This window comes from Phaethon aethereus, assembly GCF_964289735.1.
Source record: "Phaethon aethereus genome assembly, chromosome: 2".
Taxonomy (NCBI): domain Eukaryota; kingdom Metazoa; phylum Chordata; class Aves; order Phaethontiformes; family Phaethontidae; genus Phaethon; species Phaethon aethereus.
The window spans coordinates 168,742,994-168,763,971 of NC_138582.1; the positions used below are offsets into that span (position 1 = coordinate 168,742,994).

Below are 20,978 nucleotides of genomic sequence, written 5' to 3' on the forward strand. Positions count from 1 at the left end.
TAGATTTTAAGGAAGCCCTTGTCTGCATCGTGGAGGAGCAGAAAATGTTCTCTGGGAACATCCTTTCTCATTGCAGCAGCCTACAAGTCTACAAAGATGAAAACTGTGTGAAGAGAAGTAATTGGGATGTAGGTCTTCTAAAGCCAGAGAGCTGTCACTGCCGTCTCATGAAGCAGGATTCATACAGTAGGAGTAGCAGTAAAAGGATATGCTGCACATTCTCCTCAGCCTCCTGAACATTTTGCCAGTTTTGACAATTCCCTTTATCTATTTTAAAGTATATTTTACACAGAGGATATTTATACATTGGAAATTTTTGACCAGATATGAAAAAAAGAAGGAAGAGGAAATCCTTCAGACTCACTGAGTGGATAGAGTAAAAGAGTTAAATTATTCAGGTACTCTGGGAAGAACAAATTAATCATGATCAGGAGGCAAAATGGAAAGGAAATCAGAGAGATTATTCTCTAAGGGGGTGTGGAGGATGTCATACTGATTTTCAGGGAATGGCTTAGGACATTTCCCACTCATGTTTCCACATACAATAAGGAGTTAATTTAGGATAACAAATCACTGTGATTTACCTGAGCATGCATGTACATGTGTATTGCTAAAGAAAATGTGATTTTGAAATTTTGGTGAGAGTTTTACCTCATGTTTCTAACATGCCTAAAATAATTCACACAACTTACTGTGGCTTAGCTGATGCGCAAGATCATGTCGAACCACAGCAGTTCGAATTTTGGTCACACATCTAAGATATAGGAAGGACAGCAGCAAACTGCCTTCTCTTTGTTGATTCAGTCCAACTCCAGAACTGGTGTACTAAAGGTGTGCTCTACCCTTGGAAGTACATTGGAGCTCACCTCCTTGCAGACAAAAATCTTTAGAAACAACAGTTTATAGCCTATATACTACTGAAGAGACCTACAAGTAAAGGACATTGCTCTTGAGACTATCCTGATAAGCAAAAGCATGATAAAGAGCTATGGAAAGTTTTGTCAGGACGTCAAAACAATCCTCCTTAGAAAAATCATCAGCTACAGCAGAAAATTACAGCAGAAGAAAATCCCTGCATGCCTATTGCTCGGTCCCAGAGAGGTGAAGCTTAGGAGCAGGATTGCTGCGTGGGTATTGTAAATAACAGCTCTTTTGCTTCTCTTGTTTACATTCAGGAGGAGTGTGATCATGACCCACCTATCACCTTCAGACGCACGGTCTCTGACACCTTGTCTGACTTCATTGTCACTGTACCAGCATCCTCAGGCTTGACCTGCTTCATCGTCAGTGTGTAGCAATTGCCAACGGTCCTGATGTCATTGAAATTGTTGGTGTAAAGGAGGGTGCCATTGAGGAACCATTCCACATCCTCGTCATCATGAGACAGCTCACAGGAGAAGACAGCGGAACTCTCTTCTTCAATTTCCACGTCCTGCAGACGTTTGAGTACTTCTACATTGCGGGCTGTAGGAAACCAAAGTGCACCATCACCACTGTCACCATAAATCAGTACTGTTACCACAAATAGATTTCAAAGAGTTTAGAGATTATTAGAATACTTAGTCTGGTCTCCTGTACACCATGGGTCATTACATTTCTGCATTTGGTCCACCAAAAACCATCCATTAAAAAGACTATATTGTCCAGGGCCCTCAATTCTCTTTTAACACATAAAACTGTTTTGCATTTTTTTCTTTTTAATTTAAAAATAAGTACGTCTTTCTAAAATGACGATGACATTACAGTGATGCCTAAATAGCCCACAGAGCTCCAGTTCCTGTGTGATTATCACTGCACGCACACACATTATAACTAAATTATCCCTGACTCACTGCCGGGGGAACACAGAGTATGAGATGAAGTCAAGGGATTTGGTCACAAACAGTGAATATGAATAGACTGAGCAACTTGATCAGGTTTAGGGAGCAACAGGAATTTAATTTTTTTCCCCAGTCCCTGACCAGAGGTTTCTCTTTGCACCTTCTCCACCCATGAAACGCTGTTTCTCAAGGACTAGCTAACTCAGGAAAGGGTTTTGGGAGTGTTAAGTAATTTCGTCACTTGAATGAACCTCATCAAGGCCAAACTGTTACCAACAGTTGTTTCCTGGACTTGTGGAAATTATTCCACGGCTCACCTCCACGTCTTGCTGAAAGTGACACAGTGATCAACTTTTCTTACATTTCACCAGAGGTGAAGAACTGGCTAAAAACAGTGCCATGCCAGAATGAGGTAGAATATCATTATGAATAATAAACTTATAGTAGATATAAAAGCTGACACAGTGGTCAGGAAATGAAAACCACAACCATCTGAGACCATCAGAATCAGAGGCTTGTAGCAGTTTAACGTAAAGGACATTTTTAGCAAGAAGTACCAAAGAGTCCTAGTCCCTAGGATGATATGAACAATAATGTGCCTGGAGAAAGATGCACGGATTTCTGCCTTACTCAGGTGGTGCTCTTCCACATGCATTACCTGCTTCATGGTAAGTGCTGGATTTCAGTATCCTGGAATATCAGCACAGTGCATAACAGAATCATAGAATCACAGCATGGTTTGGGTTGGAAGGGACCTTGAAAGGCCGTCTCGTCCAACCGCCCTGCAGTGAGCAGGGACATCTTCAACTAGACCAGGTTGCTCAGAGCACCGTCCAACCTGACCTGGGATGTTTCCAGGGACGGGGCATCGACCACCTCTCTGGGCAACCTGGGACAGGGTTTCACCACCCTCATTGTCAAAAATTTCTTTCTTATATCTATGCAACAGGCAAGCCCCCCTGCTGCAAACTGCTCATACCTTCAACGCTCAACGTGGCTTCAGTCTCGGCATTTCCAGCCCTGCACTTGTACACACCAGCATCTTCAGGCTTCACTTTCAAAATCTTGAGCTCTGCCGAATGCTGCTCCCTCTTGATTTTGTACTTCTCGGAGGGCTCGATGGGTGTGTGGCCCTTGAACCACTTTACAACCTTCGGAGAAGGCTTGAAGTCACAGGACAGGATGACTGAATGGCGCTCCAGAGCTGTCTTGTCCTCCATCTTCCTGGTGATCTGTATGTGGTAATCTGCAAAGCAGGGTTGGGAAAGAAGAAAGGTTCAATCTGAAGAAGAGGAAAGTTTCTAATCTGTATTTCATGCCAATTAATTTCATGGCTGTTGTTCACAACTGTTTTGTGAACTGCTCAGATGGTGTTACAAGTTTCTGTTACAGAGTTGACACGCTTTGAAGCTGAAACAGCATGATGATCTGTAGGGAATGCTGGTTTTTATAAGATAATACTGTATATTAAAAATCAAATGCATGGTCAAGTTCTGGTTCAGTGCTTACTGAATTGCTCTCTAACTGAGTTTTTTATTCAAGTAAGTGCAAATTAAAGACAAAACAAGGACTTCAGGATGTGATTTGAGATATTTACAGTGGTGACAGTAGAAGATAAAAAACCTTGAAGCTTTGCCCCAGATCAAGTCAATGACAAAGTGGATTAAGTATATGAGCTATCAAACTTGTCTAGTTCAGAAATGGGACAAAATAAACTCTTCTGGCAAATTTCATCTGTTTTTTCCTCTTTGGGAAAGTCAAGAAGACAAAAAAAAATCAAAACACAAACAAACAAAAACCCCAGTCTTAGCTTAACAGATTTGAATACCAGGCACACCAGACTCATTTAATCAGATCCCTTCCTAAGACATTGCTGCCTCATTTCATGCAGCCAACATTGCACCCAACAGCTTGTAACTGGAAACTAAGCAAATCTGCCATACAGTTCCAAGACCCCAGCCAGTGGGGCCTGCGCATTAGACAGTACATATATAAAATTTACTTTCCAGGGACTGTGAGGAAAAGGATCTCTCATAGTTTAATTCAAGCCAGGACATAATCACATTACCTCTGACAAGCAGGTTTGCTGTGGATTTTGATTTGCCAATGGAGAACTGAACGGTGCCTGACATATCAGCACTGGTTTTCAGTATTGTCAGACGGTGGATGGTGCCTTCTTGCTGCATGATAATGTTTCTGCCAGCCTGTAAGACTTCTCCACGTAGAGACCATTTTGGGGGTTTCACGGATGGAATGGATATCTCACATTCAAACTTGGCTTCTTCAGGCTCAGTCACATCCTCATCACATAACTCCTTTACAATATTAATGGATTGCTCTGGATGAAGGATGGAATGAGAAAGTAGGGATTTAGGACTCATGAAAGAATTCTCTCATTAGCGTCCTGCACACTCATGCCATCTTTTCTGGATTTGAATACTGCACTTACTGGCTCAAAAGGCCTTAAAACACCCTTTTTTTCTGTAAAAATAAACATATATTGCTGGTCACAGGTCCGATAGCGAGTCTGTGACACAGCCTCAAGAGAATCCGGATCTCCTGATTCCCAGTCCTATTTCTAAAGCCACCTCCCTATACTGATATCAAACACTTGGCACTATAAAATGGAAAAGAAGGTTCACTGAAATGCAGATGTTGATAATAGGAAAGACTTTGGTTAACTACAGCAAGTTTTCTCCAAACAACAAACTTTCTCCAGCACATCTGATAAACTTTTCTGGAAAGGAATTTCATCACTTTTCTTAGGAGAATATACCATATATTCATTTTACACGATGTTCCTGCACTTATAATCCTAAAAGGAATCAATATCAGTGGACTTCAAAATAAATCAACACTGAATTAAAATACTTTTTAAGTGGTATTTTGTTTTGAACAAAAAGCCCTGGTTTTGAAAGACCAGGGCTTTTTGAATCAGCAAGTCCTCCTTCCAGTGCATCCTAGAGGGGAAAAAATAGTTTACTACCTTCAACAAAGAAATTAGCGCTGCTTTTGTCATCAAAGGCATCACAAGTGTATGTGTCCTCATCTTCATAATCTGCGTCATTGATGATGAGTTTCCGATAGACACCATCACTCACTATTTCGTATTTGTCACTAGGGTGAATTTCAACATCCTTTTTATACCATTTAACTTTGGCATTGGCACGAGACACCTGGCACTCCAGGAATCCCCGATGTTTTTCAAGAGCAATCTTATCTCGCAAAGGCTTCACAATTTTTACAGGCAGCTCTGAAAGGAGTAAAGAAGATGGAATAATCAGTATAGTTTCCATGAAAAGTGCCAAATAAAAACTCATTAGCAATATTACTTTTATGTTCTGTTATTTGGATGATGGGAATCCCCGCTATGCTAAGCACCCAGCTAGCACACAGCAAGTGAAGAGCTAATGAGGAAAATTTTTTATCCCTATTTTACCACTTGGATGGCTGAACTGCAGAGATAATACTGCAGAACTATGCAAAAGCCAGGGAGTGATCGCAGATTTCCTGAGCTCCTCATCGGTGTGTTAATTTAAATGTCTTCCTTCACTCTGTCGCTATCACACTGTTTAAATTAAACACACAAAAAAAATGCTGTATTCTTTTTAAATGTAGACCAGAAATAGGAAACGCGGGAGAAAGTCAAGCTTTTTGTCCCTCAAATTCAAACACAATTATTAATGTCTTGAGGTATAAAACCAACCTCCTGTGTTATTTAGCAAAAGTAAATTCCCAGGCTGATATTTCACATGCCGTAAGGTAGGTGGGAGTTTTTCTTTCCCTGAAAGCTTTAGGTGTTGTTTAATTTTCTTCATGTTAAAAGTGAGGGAAGGTGATTGGTTTGTAACTTGGGAGAGGTTAAGCAGTACTGGCATGAAAAGCTTAATTACCCTTTACAGTAAGCTGGGCACGAGATTCTGCCTTTTCTGCTACAAATTTGATCTCTGCTGCATCTTCGACTTGGACACGCGTGTACATCAGCGAATAGGTCTTTCCTGAGAACAGACACACAACCAGACATAGCTTCCCGTGAGCAAACCGCTTCACGCTCCGAGGCACACTGCCAGGCTGAGCATCGCTCATCTGGTTTCAGTGCATCACCACCTGCTCCCACGGCAGCAAGGCTGACCCTTCCCCGGTGTCTATGTCCCTGTATCAAAGGATAATTTAACCTCAGTTCCTCCAAGGGCTGATCGAAAGTGGTCCCCACCATCCGGAAAGCACTTGAAACAGAAGGATCCCACCCACTGTCAGATGATACAAGTTCCTTCCCACAGCTGGCAGCATGGGGTGGTGGGATGACACTCAATTTGCCTTATTAAAGTTCCCCCCATGTCACTGTCCCAGCCTAGTTGCAGCCCCAAAACAAAAGAGGAACTCTCTGCTAAACCTTCTTAATTTGATTTTGAAGGTCAGACCTTCTGCCTTGTCTCCAGTACCAGCACCTACTCCAACCCATCCGCATTCAAGAATGAGATCCCCTTTTTTCATCCTACCGTCTTGACGCATTCTAATATTGTCAGCAGCCTTCAGCTTGTTGTCATTTTTGTACCATTGGGTTTGGACCTCATCATGTGAAATCTCACAGACGAAGGATGCACTCTCATATTCATTTACTTCCACATCTTCCAGTGGTTTAACAATCTTGATATCTCGGGCTGTGAAATTATAAAGACAAATATTTTTTTGAGGTTTCTCCATAACTGAGCGCGGTGTGTTTACCTTCTGCATATTTGCATGGAAAAAGTGGGATTGTATTTTATTCTAGACCAGCCTCCCTTCCTGTGTGGTTTTGATCTTCAACACAGTAAATATATTTTACACTTGAACCTACAGGTAGAATCACCAGCCACAGTGGAGCTCACTGCAAGAGGATTTTATGGATGCCGGAATTTTATACAGGTTTTAGAAAAAGTTAAACATATTAATGAAAGAAAATCTGCCAAGGAAAACTAAACACAAGCCTACAATCTCTTGTGTCACTATAAACCTCTCTCATTCACATGCCTCTCTGCACACTCTCCTTTTACTCCCCGGCTTGTGTGTCGGGACTATATCAGCCACGGGGACCTCAGCCACGTGTTTTACCCGGAGGGTACCTTTGCTTCAGAGTTCCCTGAGCTCAGAATGATCCTCTTCAGTTCTGCAGCTTTGCACTAATTTATTATTGATTTATTTGACACATATTTGTGTGCTACTGCAGCCCTTTTTCCTTTTTAAAGAGAAGGCCTTGATACACCATGGATCAGCCTCGGGACCAGCTCCGATGCAAACCAGTCAGCATTCAAACAGCAACCCATCCCAATCACAAAGTCCAGGAGAAAAGGGGGAGTTCAACAGAGCAACGGAACAGGGCAGATGTTCATGAGGATGTTGCTGAACCCAAGTGGCCACATGAGGACAGCATCTAGTAAGCACTAAGAAAGAGCCGATTTGTCTTTTCAGATGCCCCTCTGGAAAATAACATCTGCCAGGGCACAGCAGACCTGTCCATTCAGTAACTGGCCTTCACCACTAGCTTATCTCTGGTGCTTCAGAGCCTGGTTATCTGGCACTTGACCAGTTGCACAGTGCAACATGTGGAAGGAAAAAACGTCTTGAGCATAAAGGAGAGATGCAGTCAGAAATCCTGACACGTTCCTTAGCATTTACAACATAAAAAGTCGGGCACATCTTGAGATCATACCCAGGGCTTGTCCAGTGCCTATTCAGCCAAAGTCCCCCTGTGACAATGGCAGAAGCTAAACCAAACCATGTGCACACCAGCCATTGAATCCCTGTTTTCTGCCAGGCTGTCCGGTATTTGCCAACTTCCCAATACAGAAACAACATTCCAGTTCCAGAGGAAAGAAATCACTTATGATAAATGGAAAAATAACACCTGTTCCAGAAATACTCCTCTAAGGCTAAAGCAAGCACAGGACAGCTCTGCCAGCACTTTCTCACTAGAAAGAGAAAGTTATCCAAAATGAGTAATTGTGAAATACATGAAGCATTTCTTGCCAAAAATACTGCAGTAGATGTAATTTCCTTCTTCAGTGAAACATACCGTGAACTTTTAGGGTAGCTGATGTCTTGTCTTTAGCTGCTTCACACGTATAGGTTCCCTGGTCTTCATATTCACACTTTTGAATAATGAGGCTTCTCTTATTTCCCTGGGAACTAATCCCCACTTTTTTACTTGTCCGGAGCTCCTTCCCGTCCTAGAAGGGAAAAGGCCAAACCAGATCACCATCAACTCTCCTGTGTCTGCACCAAGCAAAACAAACATTCAGATCTGTGCTTAATTCACTGTCTCACTGGACTTGATGGAGCTGTACTTACGCGAACATATGCTGAAATTTAAGCACAGTGCAAAGTTTTCCAGAAGTAGGAATGGCTGAAGAAGATGCATAGCTTTTGGTTGGCCTAAGACACCTATCTGAAGGCTTAAGGCACCATGCAGGGTTGGCAACAAACCCCTTCAGACATTACCTTGAAGAAATGCTCCCCATTTAAGGGAAATATCAGCTGAGCCTCAAGGAAGGTTCATGAAATGCCTGAACTGATCTCCAAAAAGGTTGTCAGGTGAAAGGGAATTGAGGCTTCACCTTAAATCACAGTTCCCAATGAGGCCATCTCACCATCCTGGGTGAGAACTGCTAGGTGTGAAGTAAGGCAGACTGCACTGCTATCAACAGCAGAGCTCACATTCTGCACAACAGCAGCTCAGGAGTTCACTATAAACTCAAGAGAAGTTTAACTTTTAACCTGATAAATGCACACAGTAAATAAATAACACTGAGCACGATGAACTGGGCAAGTGAAAGAACATAAGGGCAAGAGAGCAATACTAAGAGCTGTATAGCAAAGACTCAGACTCACATCCCCTAGAAATGAAATTAGAGGCTCTCACTCCCTTCCAGAGAAGGCAGAAATTAAAACATCACTGCCAAATGCTGTACCTTGAACCACTTAACATCCACGTTGGGCCTGGACAGCTCACACTCAAATGTGACCTTGTCTTTCTGAGTTACACTGATGTCTACCAAAGGTTTGCTGATTCTTACAGGCAATTCTGCAAAAAAAAGAAAGTCCAGTTAGTGAGGATTTAGATCTCCAGGACCACCTGGCACAAGGAATAATGAATAGACAGAACCGAGCTCCGATGTTTAATAAAACTTGTAACAAGATCCTATTGTTCTGAGCACATTATCATTAGTTGTTCTGTGAATAATAATGTTACAATAATCCTACTGACGTTAGAAGGATGATGGTCCAGTGCTAAACAACCTTTGCGGTTACAAAGAAAGCTTGTTGCTCTCTTTAAAGCTTGTTCTCTGGATCAGGAGAAGACAATCATGTCCCACACCAACCAGTACCTGCCACAGTGAGCCTCCCTGATGAATGAATGCCATCTGCTTTGAAGGAGATAAGTCCTGCATCCTCAAGAGTCACTGAAGAAAGAGTCAGTGAATGTTTCTTCCCCAGGACATTAATACTGATATTCGGTGCAGGCTTCAGCCGAACGCCATCCTTCTGCCAGCTCCCTTCCACGTCCTCATGCGACACCTCCACCTCAAAGGTGACGGTCCCTTTCTCAGAGACTTCGAGAGGCTGAAGACCTTTCACCAGCTTGATCTGCCTCACTGAAAATACACATGGACAAGTTGTAGAACTCACACCAACAGCTGTGAAACAGCCTGAGGACTTAAAAAATAGATTACTTCCCTGTTCCTCATGCAGGCACCTGTCAATTAATTAGTATCTGCCAATTAAACACCCACCTTTGCAGGAAATAAAACTTCTCCATGACCCCACTGATAGCACGGCTGTTATTCCTAAAATGGATGCTTTCAGCTGGGACAAACAAGTCAACCAAACATTGCGGGAAAAGGGCAAACTGGCCCTTTTTCTATCAAGGTCCACCACGCTCACTGTCTATGCCAGAAATGAGCTTTGAAGTTGCACACACACATACAGGAGTAGAGGCATTCCTGTCCTGGGTGAGGTGGTCACCAATAACCATCACGAAGAAACTCTCGAGAAGAAGGTAACACTGTTGGTATTTACACTGGGACCAGGCTCCCTGTGCTGCGCAAGGGAGATGTTGCTGAAAATATTTATTCAGGCGTGGTTCAAGAGAAAGGAGATGATAACTAAGGACTAAGAGAGCATGAAGGAATAAACAACATTGTGCACTTTTTCAACTACGATAACACAAGGAAGGGAGGGAGGGAGGGAAGTAGCAGGGAGAGGAAAAAGCTTTTAGTAAAAGGGGAAAAAAAAATCCATTACATGGTGTGAAGTGTGCTGACACCTCACGGCTTGAGGGAAAAAGCATCTATGTTTTGAGTGGATAGTACCTGTTCCTACTACAAGACATCAATGCCCTATCAGCCAGTAAAATGGATTTAGTGTTTAAACTTGTCTCACCCTTAAAAGAAATTAAGTTGCCAATTAAAAAAAAACACCACCAACAAAAACACCTCTACAGAGCCATGAATTAGTCACAAAAACCTTCAACTCCCTATGGGTCCCCTGGGAATATTTTGACCTTCTTACTGCACGTTTAGCAGGATAATCCACATTCAGCCAGGATCTGAATGCAAACACGACCAGGAGTGGTCTGTGAACTCTGTTCTGTGGTCCTGGTCTGGACGCAGCTCCTGGGCTCAGGACACCACAGCCTCTCTGAAGCTCAAACATCTCCTGATGGCACCTGTCCTTACACCACATGGGGGACAACACGGAACAAACTATTTCTCCAAAGATGCCACAGAGGTGATACGAATATGCTATGGCTTTATTAACACACTGGGTAGAAGCACAGCACTGTCCTCCCCAGGAGGGCAGCAGCAGACTCCATGCAGTGCCATCCCCTTACAAATTTCCTGTCCGCCTTGTTGCTTGTTACACCTCACAGCAAGTTTAGAGAGGAGCATTCGCACCCTTTGCAGGATCCTGCCTAATTCCTCTCTCAAGAGAACCACAATGATTCCTCTCTCACAGTCTTCTCCAAGGTCACAACCACTTAAGCACTAACTTGCCCCAAGGACGTGCCTTGAACCAGGTAAATGAGGGAAGTACAGACACTTCCAGGAGCTTGTTCTTTGCTTCCCAAACTAAGACACCAGCTCTCTTGGCTTTGCTCACTAGAATTTGCATCAATCCCCAATTTCTGATCTAATTTTGCAAACAGTCCCTATCTCCTCGAGGTATCTCATTCTCTAAACTGAACACAGTGTACCTGCTACTAACTTTTCCCCTAGGTTAATAGACATTCCAACCCCTCAAACAGTGAATGGACCAAGGATCAAACTGAAATTATTCCAAGCAGATAGTGAAAGGAACTTGCAAAAACATTAACTAAATAGCACAGCAATTTCTAACTCAGTAGGTGGCCTCCTGGATATATCCTCAACTGGTGTTTTAACATAGGACAGAAAAAAAAAATCACTTTTTCAAAGGTCTTGTCATAAAGCAGCAACAGTTAAGGAATGGTAGAACTTTCAGAGGATTTATTTTAATAGCCAATATTTTATGTCAAGAGATTTGAAATTTCATATTCATGTTTCCAGTATAATTTCTGCTATAATTAATTGACCTAATTATTGTTTTCCTTACTGAAAGCTTAGAGGAGTACCAGAGGAAGGATCACTTTACCCATGACTGACTTATTTCAGTCTTCCACAAACATCTCCTCCTGGTCACAACTGAAAATAGATATTCAGACAGTTATGTTATTGGTTTGAGCAGCTCAGTTGTTCTTAGGATCTCCTGGCATCTTAAGATCAGAACAGATGCTTATCTTTTGATGAAGCAACTTTTATACTGGAGTAAATCAACAGATTTTTACATAGCTGCTCCTTACTTACCTTGCTCCAAAAGCAATCTCAACCCAAAGAGTATCAGTCCAGCTTGGTGTTTTTTTTAAAAAAGGTCCTCTGAAATCAGGCTTCTTAGCCTAAAGCTGAGCACCAAATAAGAGTAGCTCAATTCCCCAGACTGTGAGCATTTAAAGAACTTCTGCTGACCTCAGTGTAAGCTCTAACATATTCTACTGAAAAGAGGCCATTTGGTTAAATGCCAAAAATTGGAGCATAATCTTAGACTTCTACTTTTAGAGTCTTGCTTTTGCTGTAAAGCAGTCCATGATGCTGTCTCAGTTGCAGGACTTGGATGAAGAATACATATAGTCTAGCGAGATTCTTGTATATGGCCCCTCTGCATCTCATAACTAAGGCTTGGATGATCATATGCAAAAGGATTCCCTGCTACAGTGAGCCAGTTTCCCTTTTTGATCATGGTCCCCCTCAGATAACCTTGAGTTTCCACCACTGCATGAAACTATCTCAGTTCATCAACAGAGGAGCTACTTTTTACAGTGACACTAAGCGTAAGTGATGCGAATGCTTGGGAAGCACAAAGCAAAACCCTCTCTCTCTGTCAGAATAGGGAGTTTATAAACCAGAGACAGATACATATTGGTGCTTGCATGACTCACCTTGCACAAAACACTGTTGACACTACCAGGACTACCCAATTACTTCCTATATAGACACTGTTCCGTCATTTTTGTTTTTACCACTTGGATATAGCAACAGTCAGTGCCTAAAAACAGGTGTAACTGAATCAATAACCAACTGCTGAAACGTCTTGCTGGATGGAAAATGAGTATCACCAAAAGTCTAAAAAAAATGCCTTGGCGTGCAGTGTGTGAAAGAGGATGCAGCAGCAAACTGCCCCGTACTGCATTGCATTCTTCCAATGCATTGTGACTGTGGAAACGCCGTATTTCTTTACCTGCTGTGGACCCAGTTCATCCAACTTAACTGAGATAGTAAACCTGAATCTAGGTCTAAATCAGGATCACAGCCACCCATGGTCCCTTGAATACTTAGATGCTCCAGAGGTAATTCAGCGCATCTAAGACTTTAAACACTCTCTGGAGGTATTTTCTTCTCTCTGTTAGCTACAGAAGGAGCTGAAAGTAATGTGCTAGATTGAGGCTTCATGAATCCAAGATGAATCTACCAGCTGCTAGTCACTGCTACTGTCTTTTTTTTTCTAAAGCTATTCATTTTGAAAAAAAAGATGAGCAACAGCCAACTGAAGTGATAACTGCCCCATAGCGGGATGCTAAAGCAGTGGTTTTTTGACAGCTGTCAGCCAGGAACCCTGCTCTGTATGAGGCAGTCTGTCATCAGTTTTTGATATCTTTCATTCCATCGGAAGACCACAAGGCTATAAAGCTAGAAAGACCTAGGAAAATTCATCTAGCCTTTCTCTCCTGCTCTAGGACATGTTCATCTCTACGTCGTCCCAGACAGATATCTCACTAACCTTTTCTTAAACTCATGATGGCGGCTCCAAGACCCCTCCAGACAACCTATTCAGTCATCCAACTATTGAAAAGCTGTTTTATTGTATAACCTGGATCTTTCTCATTGAGGTTGAAGTCCATTATTTCCTGTCATTATTTCCACATGGAGAACAGATTGTTCCCTTCCACTTTATAACAGCCTTTTATGTATTTGAAGTCCATTATCAAGTCCTTCCTTGCCTATTATTTATGACCTACACAGCACCAATTGGTTGCAGGGGCTTTACAGACAAAATTAGGTAGTCCTTAAGTGCTTAAATCCTGTCTTCACTTATCCTGTAACAATCATTACAAAAGGATGTAGGAAAAAGGACAGAAGTACAGGGCTACAGCTGAGACACCATGAACTTATTTGAGAGGGCAGAACTCTCAGATAGAAGATTTGCTCTTGTAGCTTTTTTAACACTGACTGAATGTAAAAAGACATTCTGAAAGAGGTGGTTTGCAGAGCAGAATTAGGGCAATGGATGGCTCAAGAGGGAATGGTATGCTGAAAGCCATATAAAGGAAAAAATAGAGTGTACCAGAGAGTGAGAAACTTCAGAGGAAAGAGAAGAATCAGCTAAGAAGCTTTATGGTCAACATCATGACTGAAAGCTGGTGGAATGAGATGGAGGCAACAGGAACCAGCAGGCCACTCTCTGTTACTGCCCTTGCTTTCACCTCTTTGCAGTCAGTTGACTGGTGGCCAAGCTCCATGGTTTTGTCCCTGTGTCCCCATGACAGATGGGAGTGGCAGTGGCCATTACGATAATGGAGGAGACCAGAATCTACCTCCAAACCCCGTCCAGGTTATTTATAGAACTTGAGATCATTCAACTTACTTTCCACATTGATCTTGGCTTGGGTCTTGTCATCAGGACTCTCACAGCAGTAGAAGCCCCTGTCTGCAAAGGAGATGTCCTTAACCACCAAGGTATGCTTTGTTCCCTCAGCTTTGATCTCTATTTTTTCACTGGACTTCAATACGATGCTATTCCTCATCCACTTCACCTCTGCAGGCTTGGTCAGCTCTACCTCCAAGGTCACTGTGTCCCTCTCTTCAACTGTTCTGGGTTCCAGTTTCTTCTTGAATGAGATTGAGGCCTCTGCCAGAGAAGAAATATTAGTAAAAATGTAGAGGAGCCAGAAAACAGGCTTTCAGAGAAAATTAAAATGGTGGCTCACGTATCTCCAGTCTCAATGCATTCTGGGCATCCCTATTTAATTTCCCTATTGCTGATATAACCGGTGAGAGGGAAGACCGCATAAAACAACGTAGGTCATAGCATCAGTGACAGCCTGTCAAAGCGGCATTATTGCTTCTTACCTCGGACTCTGAGGTTAGCTGTGCTTTCTACACCCTCAGCATTGGCAGAGATTTCAGCTGCATCTTCCAGTGTCAGATCAGTGATGGTGAGGCTATGGCTGGTGTCTTTCTGCGAGATCACATACTTCTTGCTGGCTTCAATCTTGACACCGTTCCTGAGCCAAGTGACCACAGCATCACTGGGAGAGACGGTGCACTTGAACACAGCCTCTTTTCCTTCCTCAGAGACCACACTGTTGAGACTTGTAACGAATTTTACCACTCTGGGAGCTGATGGATAGGAATAAAACATTTAGAAGCGTGTCTTTGCGACGTGGCATAAGCACCTTCGAGAAACCAAGAGCTTTGATGATTTTATCAGAAGCATCAATTTTTATTACTTAGAGTAAGTGATTACAATAATAGGTCATAACGTTTCCCATGTCTGAGTAAGTTTTGTGTATAAAGTTGCCAGAAGAGAGAGGCAAACAAAGAGGGAGGAAAAAAAATCCCATCTTAGATTTGGGATACTTAAATCCAGCCTCAAATGCAATATGAAGGTCAATTTGCCCACAAATTAAGAGACTGGAGCTCAACAGGTCTCAAAATCAATGTGTTCTTCACAAATAGAAGTTCTACTGACACAGAGAGAGAGGGAGTGGAGTTTTGTATTTTGCTGTCAACGCAGGAGACAGCACAAACACATGAACAAACTCAGCTTTGCAGAGTTGTAACGGCTGAGGACAAAACCCAAGGATCCCTCTACATTGTCACCACTAGAGACGTACCTTTGGGGGTGATGGTAATGCTGCTCTTGTCATCTCTGGACTCGCAGGAGTACTCTCCCTCATCCTCAGCCCGGATCCCTGTTATTGTCAGGGTTCGTTTGACCCCCTCCTCATGAATCTGGAAACGCTTGCTGGGCTTGATCTCAACTCCATTCCTGCGCCACATCACCTTCCCTTTGGCATGGCTCACATCACAGGTCAAAGAGACGCTGCCTCCAATCTCGGCATTAACAGCTTCAAGTTTTTTGGCAAACTTCACTGGGATTTCTGAGATCCAGAAGTATTAAAAACAATGAGAAAGGAAAAGGTAAGAAATCTGTTCTAAGAAACTGATTATGGCCAACTTTAGTAAATAAAGAAGTAAATAAATACTTTAACGAACCAATCCTAGGACATATTTGGGGATCAGGGTAAACAGAAACAAACCAGAAAGGTGGCAATTTAGGGAGATTCCTTTGACATGTTATTTTAAAATCACTGTCATTCTGTAAAGCAAGAACTGTGTCTTAAAACATGATTGGGTATTGCCTGCCTTTCTTTCTAATCTTTCACCTGCTGAGACCATGTGGTATTTTTACACCAGAGCCCAATTTGCCTGACTGCGTGTAAAAATCTGTAACGATGCATGAGTCCCAGCCACTTGTGTCTCTTCTGTCACTGGAGACACAGCCAATGGAGTCAGAGAAATCCAGGCTGTGATTTCTCTCACCCTGAAGGAGACATGTCAATAGGTCGGATGTATCATGACCTATTAGCAACCACTCCTCTGCAATGACTCCGAAGAGAGCTGAGGGGGTGCATCTCAGCTGCAAACATCTCCAGTGTGGGTGTCTGAAGAGAAAGGAGCAGACCTTTACTCTGGGACATCACCCCTCTCATCCCCATCTGTGGACCAGCTGTACTTCATCTTTCTTGCCAATTTATAGCCTTAGCCTTGACTAGGGAACAGCATTCCAGGTGCACCGTCCCACGAACAGAGGAAGATACGATTTAGGTCCTGTTTCACTGAGTGACTAACTCACAAATCTTCTCCTCACACAACATCCCTCTACATCCTCATCGCTTTGTCATGCTGGTGAGGAGAGTGGGGAAGAGCTAAGGCTCTGCCATGCCCCAGCTACTGGTGTTAGGAGACAGAAACAGCATGATGAGAGTGGGGAGCAGACACCAGGAGAATCACCCATCATAGGCTTCCTTGTTCCCCTGAGTGGACAGTTAAGGACAAAAACTGGGTATTTGGAAGGAGGAGGACTTTGCCAGCTCATGGTGGGGCAGCCACAGCAGCTGCAACATCAATGTAAACCTTGAGGTTGGAACAGATTTAGAGAGAGTTTGGACTTCACCTCCATCTTACCATGAGAGAAGTGTAGCTGTTGGGTTGGGACATGACCCGCGTGCTGCTCTCTACTCACCTTTCACCTGTACTTTGAACTCCTGCTTGTCACTCTTTGTCTGGCAAGTGTACACGGCAGTGTCTGTGCTCTCAGCCAGGTTCACTGTCAGGGTCCTGGATGCCCCCTCACTCTTGATCTCATATTTCTTGCTCGCCTTGATTTCTGTTCCATCCTTGAACCACTTTACTGCAGCAGTTTCAGGTGTCACTGAAGTAGTCAGTGTGATACTTTCATGCTCTTGAACAATGAGAGGCTCTTTCTGGACAACTTTCTTCTCAAATTTAGCCTCTGGTTCTAGGAAAGACATTGAAATAGAAAAACTAATAACTTTATGCTCAAACCCTTGACACAGTCATTTTCAATTACTCTCTCTTAGTGACTCACAATACCAGCTCTTCCATCATCTCTAATAACCCAGGGAATATAGCTGAATATTTGTGGCTGGTGTAATCTTTTGCTGAGTGGGAAGAAAGAAAATGATCTGTCAGGCAACCCAGAACTTCTGCTTACAAGAGAAACAAAGGAAAGGAAACACAAATATATGTTTTATCCACTGCCCACAAAAATCTTGTTTCTTAGAAGTAAAATGACCTGCATAATAATTTCATCTCCCATTTTCAGGGTTTTAAACCTAATTAAGAAGAAATATTAGTACGCTACACCAGAACTTACGGTCTGTTTTCTTTTCCGCTTGCTCTATTCCCTTTCTCTTGGCTTCTTCTCTACCTTGTACAATGCTTTGCTGCAAAACTGGGCAGTTTTGGAGCACACACAGCAGTAGACCAGCTTTTCTTAGTCACCTTTCTCCATAGCTCTATTTCTGCTCTTCAAAACTTCCCGCTTCTACTTTCAGCTCCCCATCACTTAAGAAGGTTGGGTGACGGGGTGTGCAAAGGGGACACTAAGCAAAAAAGTATATAGCATTTCCACAGCCAAAAAAAAAGTCTTCAGCCAAATTTCCAACCTCTACACTGATAGATTAAAAATGTCAAATTATTGTGTGATGTGGTTCATTGATGTTGCTCCAGGGGAAATTATGGCTGCACCATGGCCACCGGGTAGGGAATATCCAGTTTTTCTCTAAGCCACTCAAAAAGCTGCTTAGGTGAGTACTCACCAGTTGGTTCCACCTTGAAGGTCAGCTTCTGGCCTGCAGCCTCACAGATGTATTCTCCAGCATCTTTCTTCTCCAGCTGCTCTATAACCAGACGCCGGGTTTTGCCCACAGTTTCTATTTTGAATTTTCTAGAGGAAACAAGCAGTCTTCCATCCTTGTACCATTTTACTTCAGTTGCATCCTGTGCTACCTCACAGCTGAGGGTGGCACTTTCTGTCAGGACAGCATTCACCTCCTTCTGGACCTTTTCCTGGTTTATAAATGCAGGCTTTGGCTCTGAGTGCAGATAAAGAAGAAAATATTGATTGAGGGATTAAAAGGAGATCAATCTTATATATTTCTATGCAGATGTTGGGAAAATATTTAGGTTGCCACCTGCCAAAACTGATTGCCTTCACTGGGCAACATCTACCCTTCCATGTGACCAAATCACAATTCGGAAACTAGTGAAGCAAAAGTCTAGGAATGGAAAGGACCAAGAGGGTCCTTAACATCAATCCAATGGTTGCAAGGACAATGCAAAAAATATTTAGTTCAAACATTCCCAAAGAACATCTGTGCTGCATATCACCAAAAGCTCCCAAATTCCTTTTACTAAAGACCTACAGTGAAAAGTCAAGGTCACAAATATAGCACTGTGGGCTTCCTGAACAGACTTCATGGTCTCTTCCACTATCACAAACATGACTGTCCAAGGGGCAAAGGAAATATGATCTCCCCATAGTGCTCAGGTAGCCAGGATCATGGCTAACAAGGTACACAAGATTGTTCACACTGTCAACACACCCTTTGACATCACATGCTTAAAGTAGTTTGGGCACCTTTTGAATCCTGTTCCAAGAGACCAATTAGTGGGAATCTTTTATGACAAAGGGAGAGTTAACACCTGGCAGAAGAAGTAAAGCATCTCAGAAGGCTGAGATCTCAAACACACAACAGTACAAATTCAGAAAAAGTGTTGAATTTTCAATGTATCTCAATAAGTGCTGCTGCCAAAATTGCAAATGACAAAATATATTCCAGCCTCTCATTTTTCAAAAATGGGATTGGAATTCTGACAAGGGAAGGATCTTTGATTGGCTCTTTCCTTTCAAGAGGTTCAGTAAGCAAGAATCACCTTTTGAGATCCAAGGAATGGGAGAGATCTGAATAATATGTTGATTATTATTTCTATTATATTTATATCTGCAATTATTATTACAGAAGATTAAGAATGAGATAGGCCTTTGTGCCATGCTAGAGACACATATGCCCATTTCTATAAATCCAGGCAATCAGGTACAGAAAATCGGGGGAACCATACAGTGTGCAACAGAGTGCACAATATTGCAACTGAGTCATTGTGTAATAGTTATTACAATTATTAATTATCTTCTACTGTAATTCAGGCAAGGAATGTCTCACCTGTGACGTCAATCTTGAAGGTCAGCTTCTGGCCAGCAGCCTCGCAGGTGTACTCCCCAGCATCTTTCTTCTCCACCTGACCCACCACCAGACGACGCGATTTGCCCTCCGACTCCACCTTGAACTTCTTGCTCGAGGTGATCAGTTTCCCCTCCTTGTACCATTTCACATCAGTCTTCTCCTGGGCCACCTCGCAGCTCAGGGTGGCATTTTCTGATAGTGCAGCTTTCACCTCCTTCTGCACCTTCTCCTTGTTTGTAAACACAACTTCTGGCTCTGAAAAGAGAGAGAAATTCAGAGTGTCTCCAAGATACGATGTTGCCCAATCCCCTTATCATGGCTTACAGGTGACACTGCAAACCAAGCCTCTGACTTGACAACACACATCTAAAGCTATTAGAACATGCAAACTGCTTTGTGGTGCGGCTTTTTCTGTTGCTTTGGTTTAGTTTTATGGGCTTCTTTTAAAGAAGCTCTTTGTTGCTTTTTCAAAAACATCACCTAAGATTAGTACACTATGGCAGCAAGCTGGGAGATCATCTGCATCATTTATAAGAGCATTGTAGGGCAGGCCCCAGTCAAGGCAAGATAGGTTTTGGTTGAAGTTGAGTGCAAAATTACAGCCGGCTGAACATGAGCCGGCAGTGTGCCCAGGTGGCCAAGAAGGCCAACAGCGTCCTGGCCTGTATCAGCAATAGTGTGGCCAGCAGGAGCAGGGCAGGGATCGTGCCCCTGGACTCAGCACTGGTGAGGCTGCACCTCGAATCCTGTGTTCAGTGTTGGGCCCCTCAATACAAGAAGGACATTGAGGTGCTGGAGTGTGTCCAGAGAAGGGCAACAGAGCCGGTGAGAGAGTTGGAGCACAAGTCTTATGAGGAGCGGCTGAGGGAACTGGGGTTGTTCAGTCTGGAGAAGAGGAGGCTGAGGGGAGCCCTCATCACTCTCTACAACTACGTAAAAGGGAGTTGTGGTGAGGTGGGTGTTCATCTCTTCTCCCAAGTAACTAGAGATAGGATGAGAGGAAATGGCCACAAGTTGCGCCAGGGGAGGTTTAGACTAAATACTAGGAAAAATTTCTTTACGGAGAGAGTGGTTAAGCATTGGCACAGGCTGCCCAGGGAGGTGGTGTAGTCACCATCACTGGAGGTGTTCAAAAAACGTGTGGATGTGGCACTTTGGGACATGGTTTAGTGGGCTTGGTTGTGTTGGGTTGATGGTTGGACGTGATGATCTTAAAGGTCTTTTCCAACCTTAATGATTCTGTGATTCTGTGAAAATAATGAATCCTTACTGGGAGGAACTGTCCCTTGATGTGTTACATCCCTGTATCGTTGATTCTTTTTGTTCCCAATAGCTGTGCCTGCTGCCGTTACTGTCCTGCTGGCACTAGGTAATTCTCTTCAGTGCAAACGGTGCTAAGACCAAGACTTACATGTTCAGGGCTGTATTATTACTTCCTATGCAGCCTTGAGAAAAGCCCAGCCCATCTCACATCCTTACATGCAAATGGTGAAACCCCCTTGCTCTTCAGTAGACACATTAGTCAGCCCACTTGCAAGAGCATCAGGAGGCAGGGGGTGAGTCGGAACGCTGAATCCATTCTCCTACTCACAGACCCCGTTAGGCGATGCAGCTGAAATTAGTCCCATGACACTTTCTTTCCCTAGTTGCCATTTATCTGATGCCTTAAAGACCTTAAACATATCAAGCCTTGCTGTCATATTCAACCTCCATGCTGAGATGAGCTCTTCCAAGAGAATGAAAGAGTGCAGACATCAAGCAGACACCCAGCTGCTCTC

General features: G+C 43.1%; 1 protein-coding gene across 1 annotated transcript in view; it reads right to left on the reverse strand.

Moving 5' to 3' along the window:
- The window catches only part of OBSCN (obscurin, cytoskeletal calmodulin and titin-interacting RhoGEF), a gene marked incomplete at its 3' end in the record, with an annotated part of 187,985 nt that overhangs the window by 125,588 nt on the left and 41,419 nt on the right, over positions 1 to 20,978 (reverse strand). The window contains exons 15-29 of the mRNA XM_081996868.1: positions 19,180 to 19,455; positions 17,776 to 18,051; positions 16,677 to 16,952; positions 15,265 to 15,531; positions 14,498 to 14,767; positions 14,013 to 14,276; positions 9,185 to 9,451; positions 8,768 to 8,880; positions 7,873 to 8,026; positions 6,320 to 6,481; positions 5,714 to 5,818; positions 4,807 to 5,073; positions 3,889 to 4,158; positions 2,800 to 3,066; positions 1,198 to 1,464 (exon numbers count right to left, since the gene is read on the reverse strand). Coding sequence (XP_081852994.1) covers positions 1,198 to 1,464; positions 2,800 to 3,066; positions 3,889 to 4,158; positions 4,807 to 5,073; positions 5,714 to 5,818; positions 6,320 to 6,481; positions 7,873 to 8,026; positions 8,768 to 8,880; positions 9,185 to 9,451; positions 14,013 to 14,276; positions 14,498 to 14,767; positions 15,265 to 15,531; positions 16,677 to 16,952; positions 17,776 to 18,051; positions 19,180 to 19,455 — 3,501 coding nt within the window. The remainder of the gene's footprint in view (positions 1 to 1,197; positions 1,465 to 2,799; positions 3,067 to 3,888; positions 4,159 to 4,806; positions 5,074 to 5,713; positions 5,819 to 6,319; positions 6,482 to 7,872; positions 8,027 to 8,767; positions 8,881 to 9,184; positions 9,452 to 14,012; positions 14,277 to 14,497; positions 14,768 to 15,264; positions 15,532 to 16,676; positions 16,953 to 17,775; positions 18,052 to 19,179; positions 19,456 to 20,978) is intronic.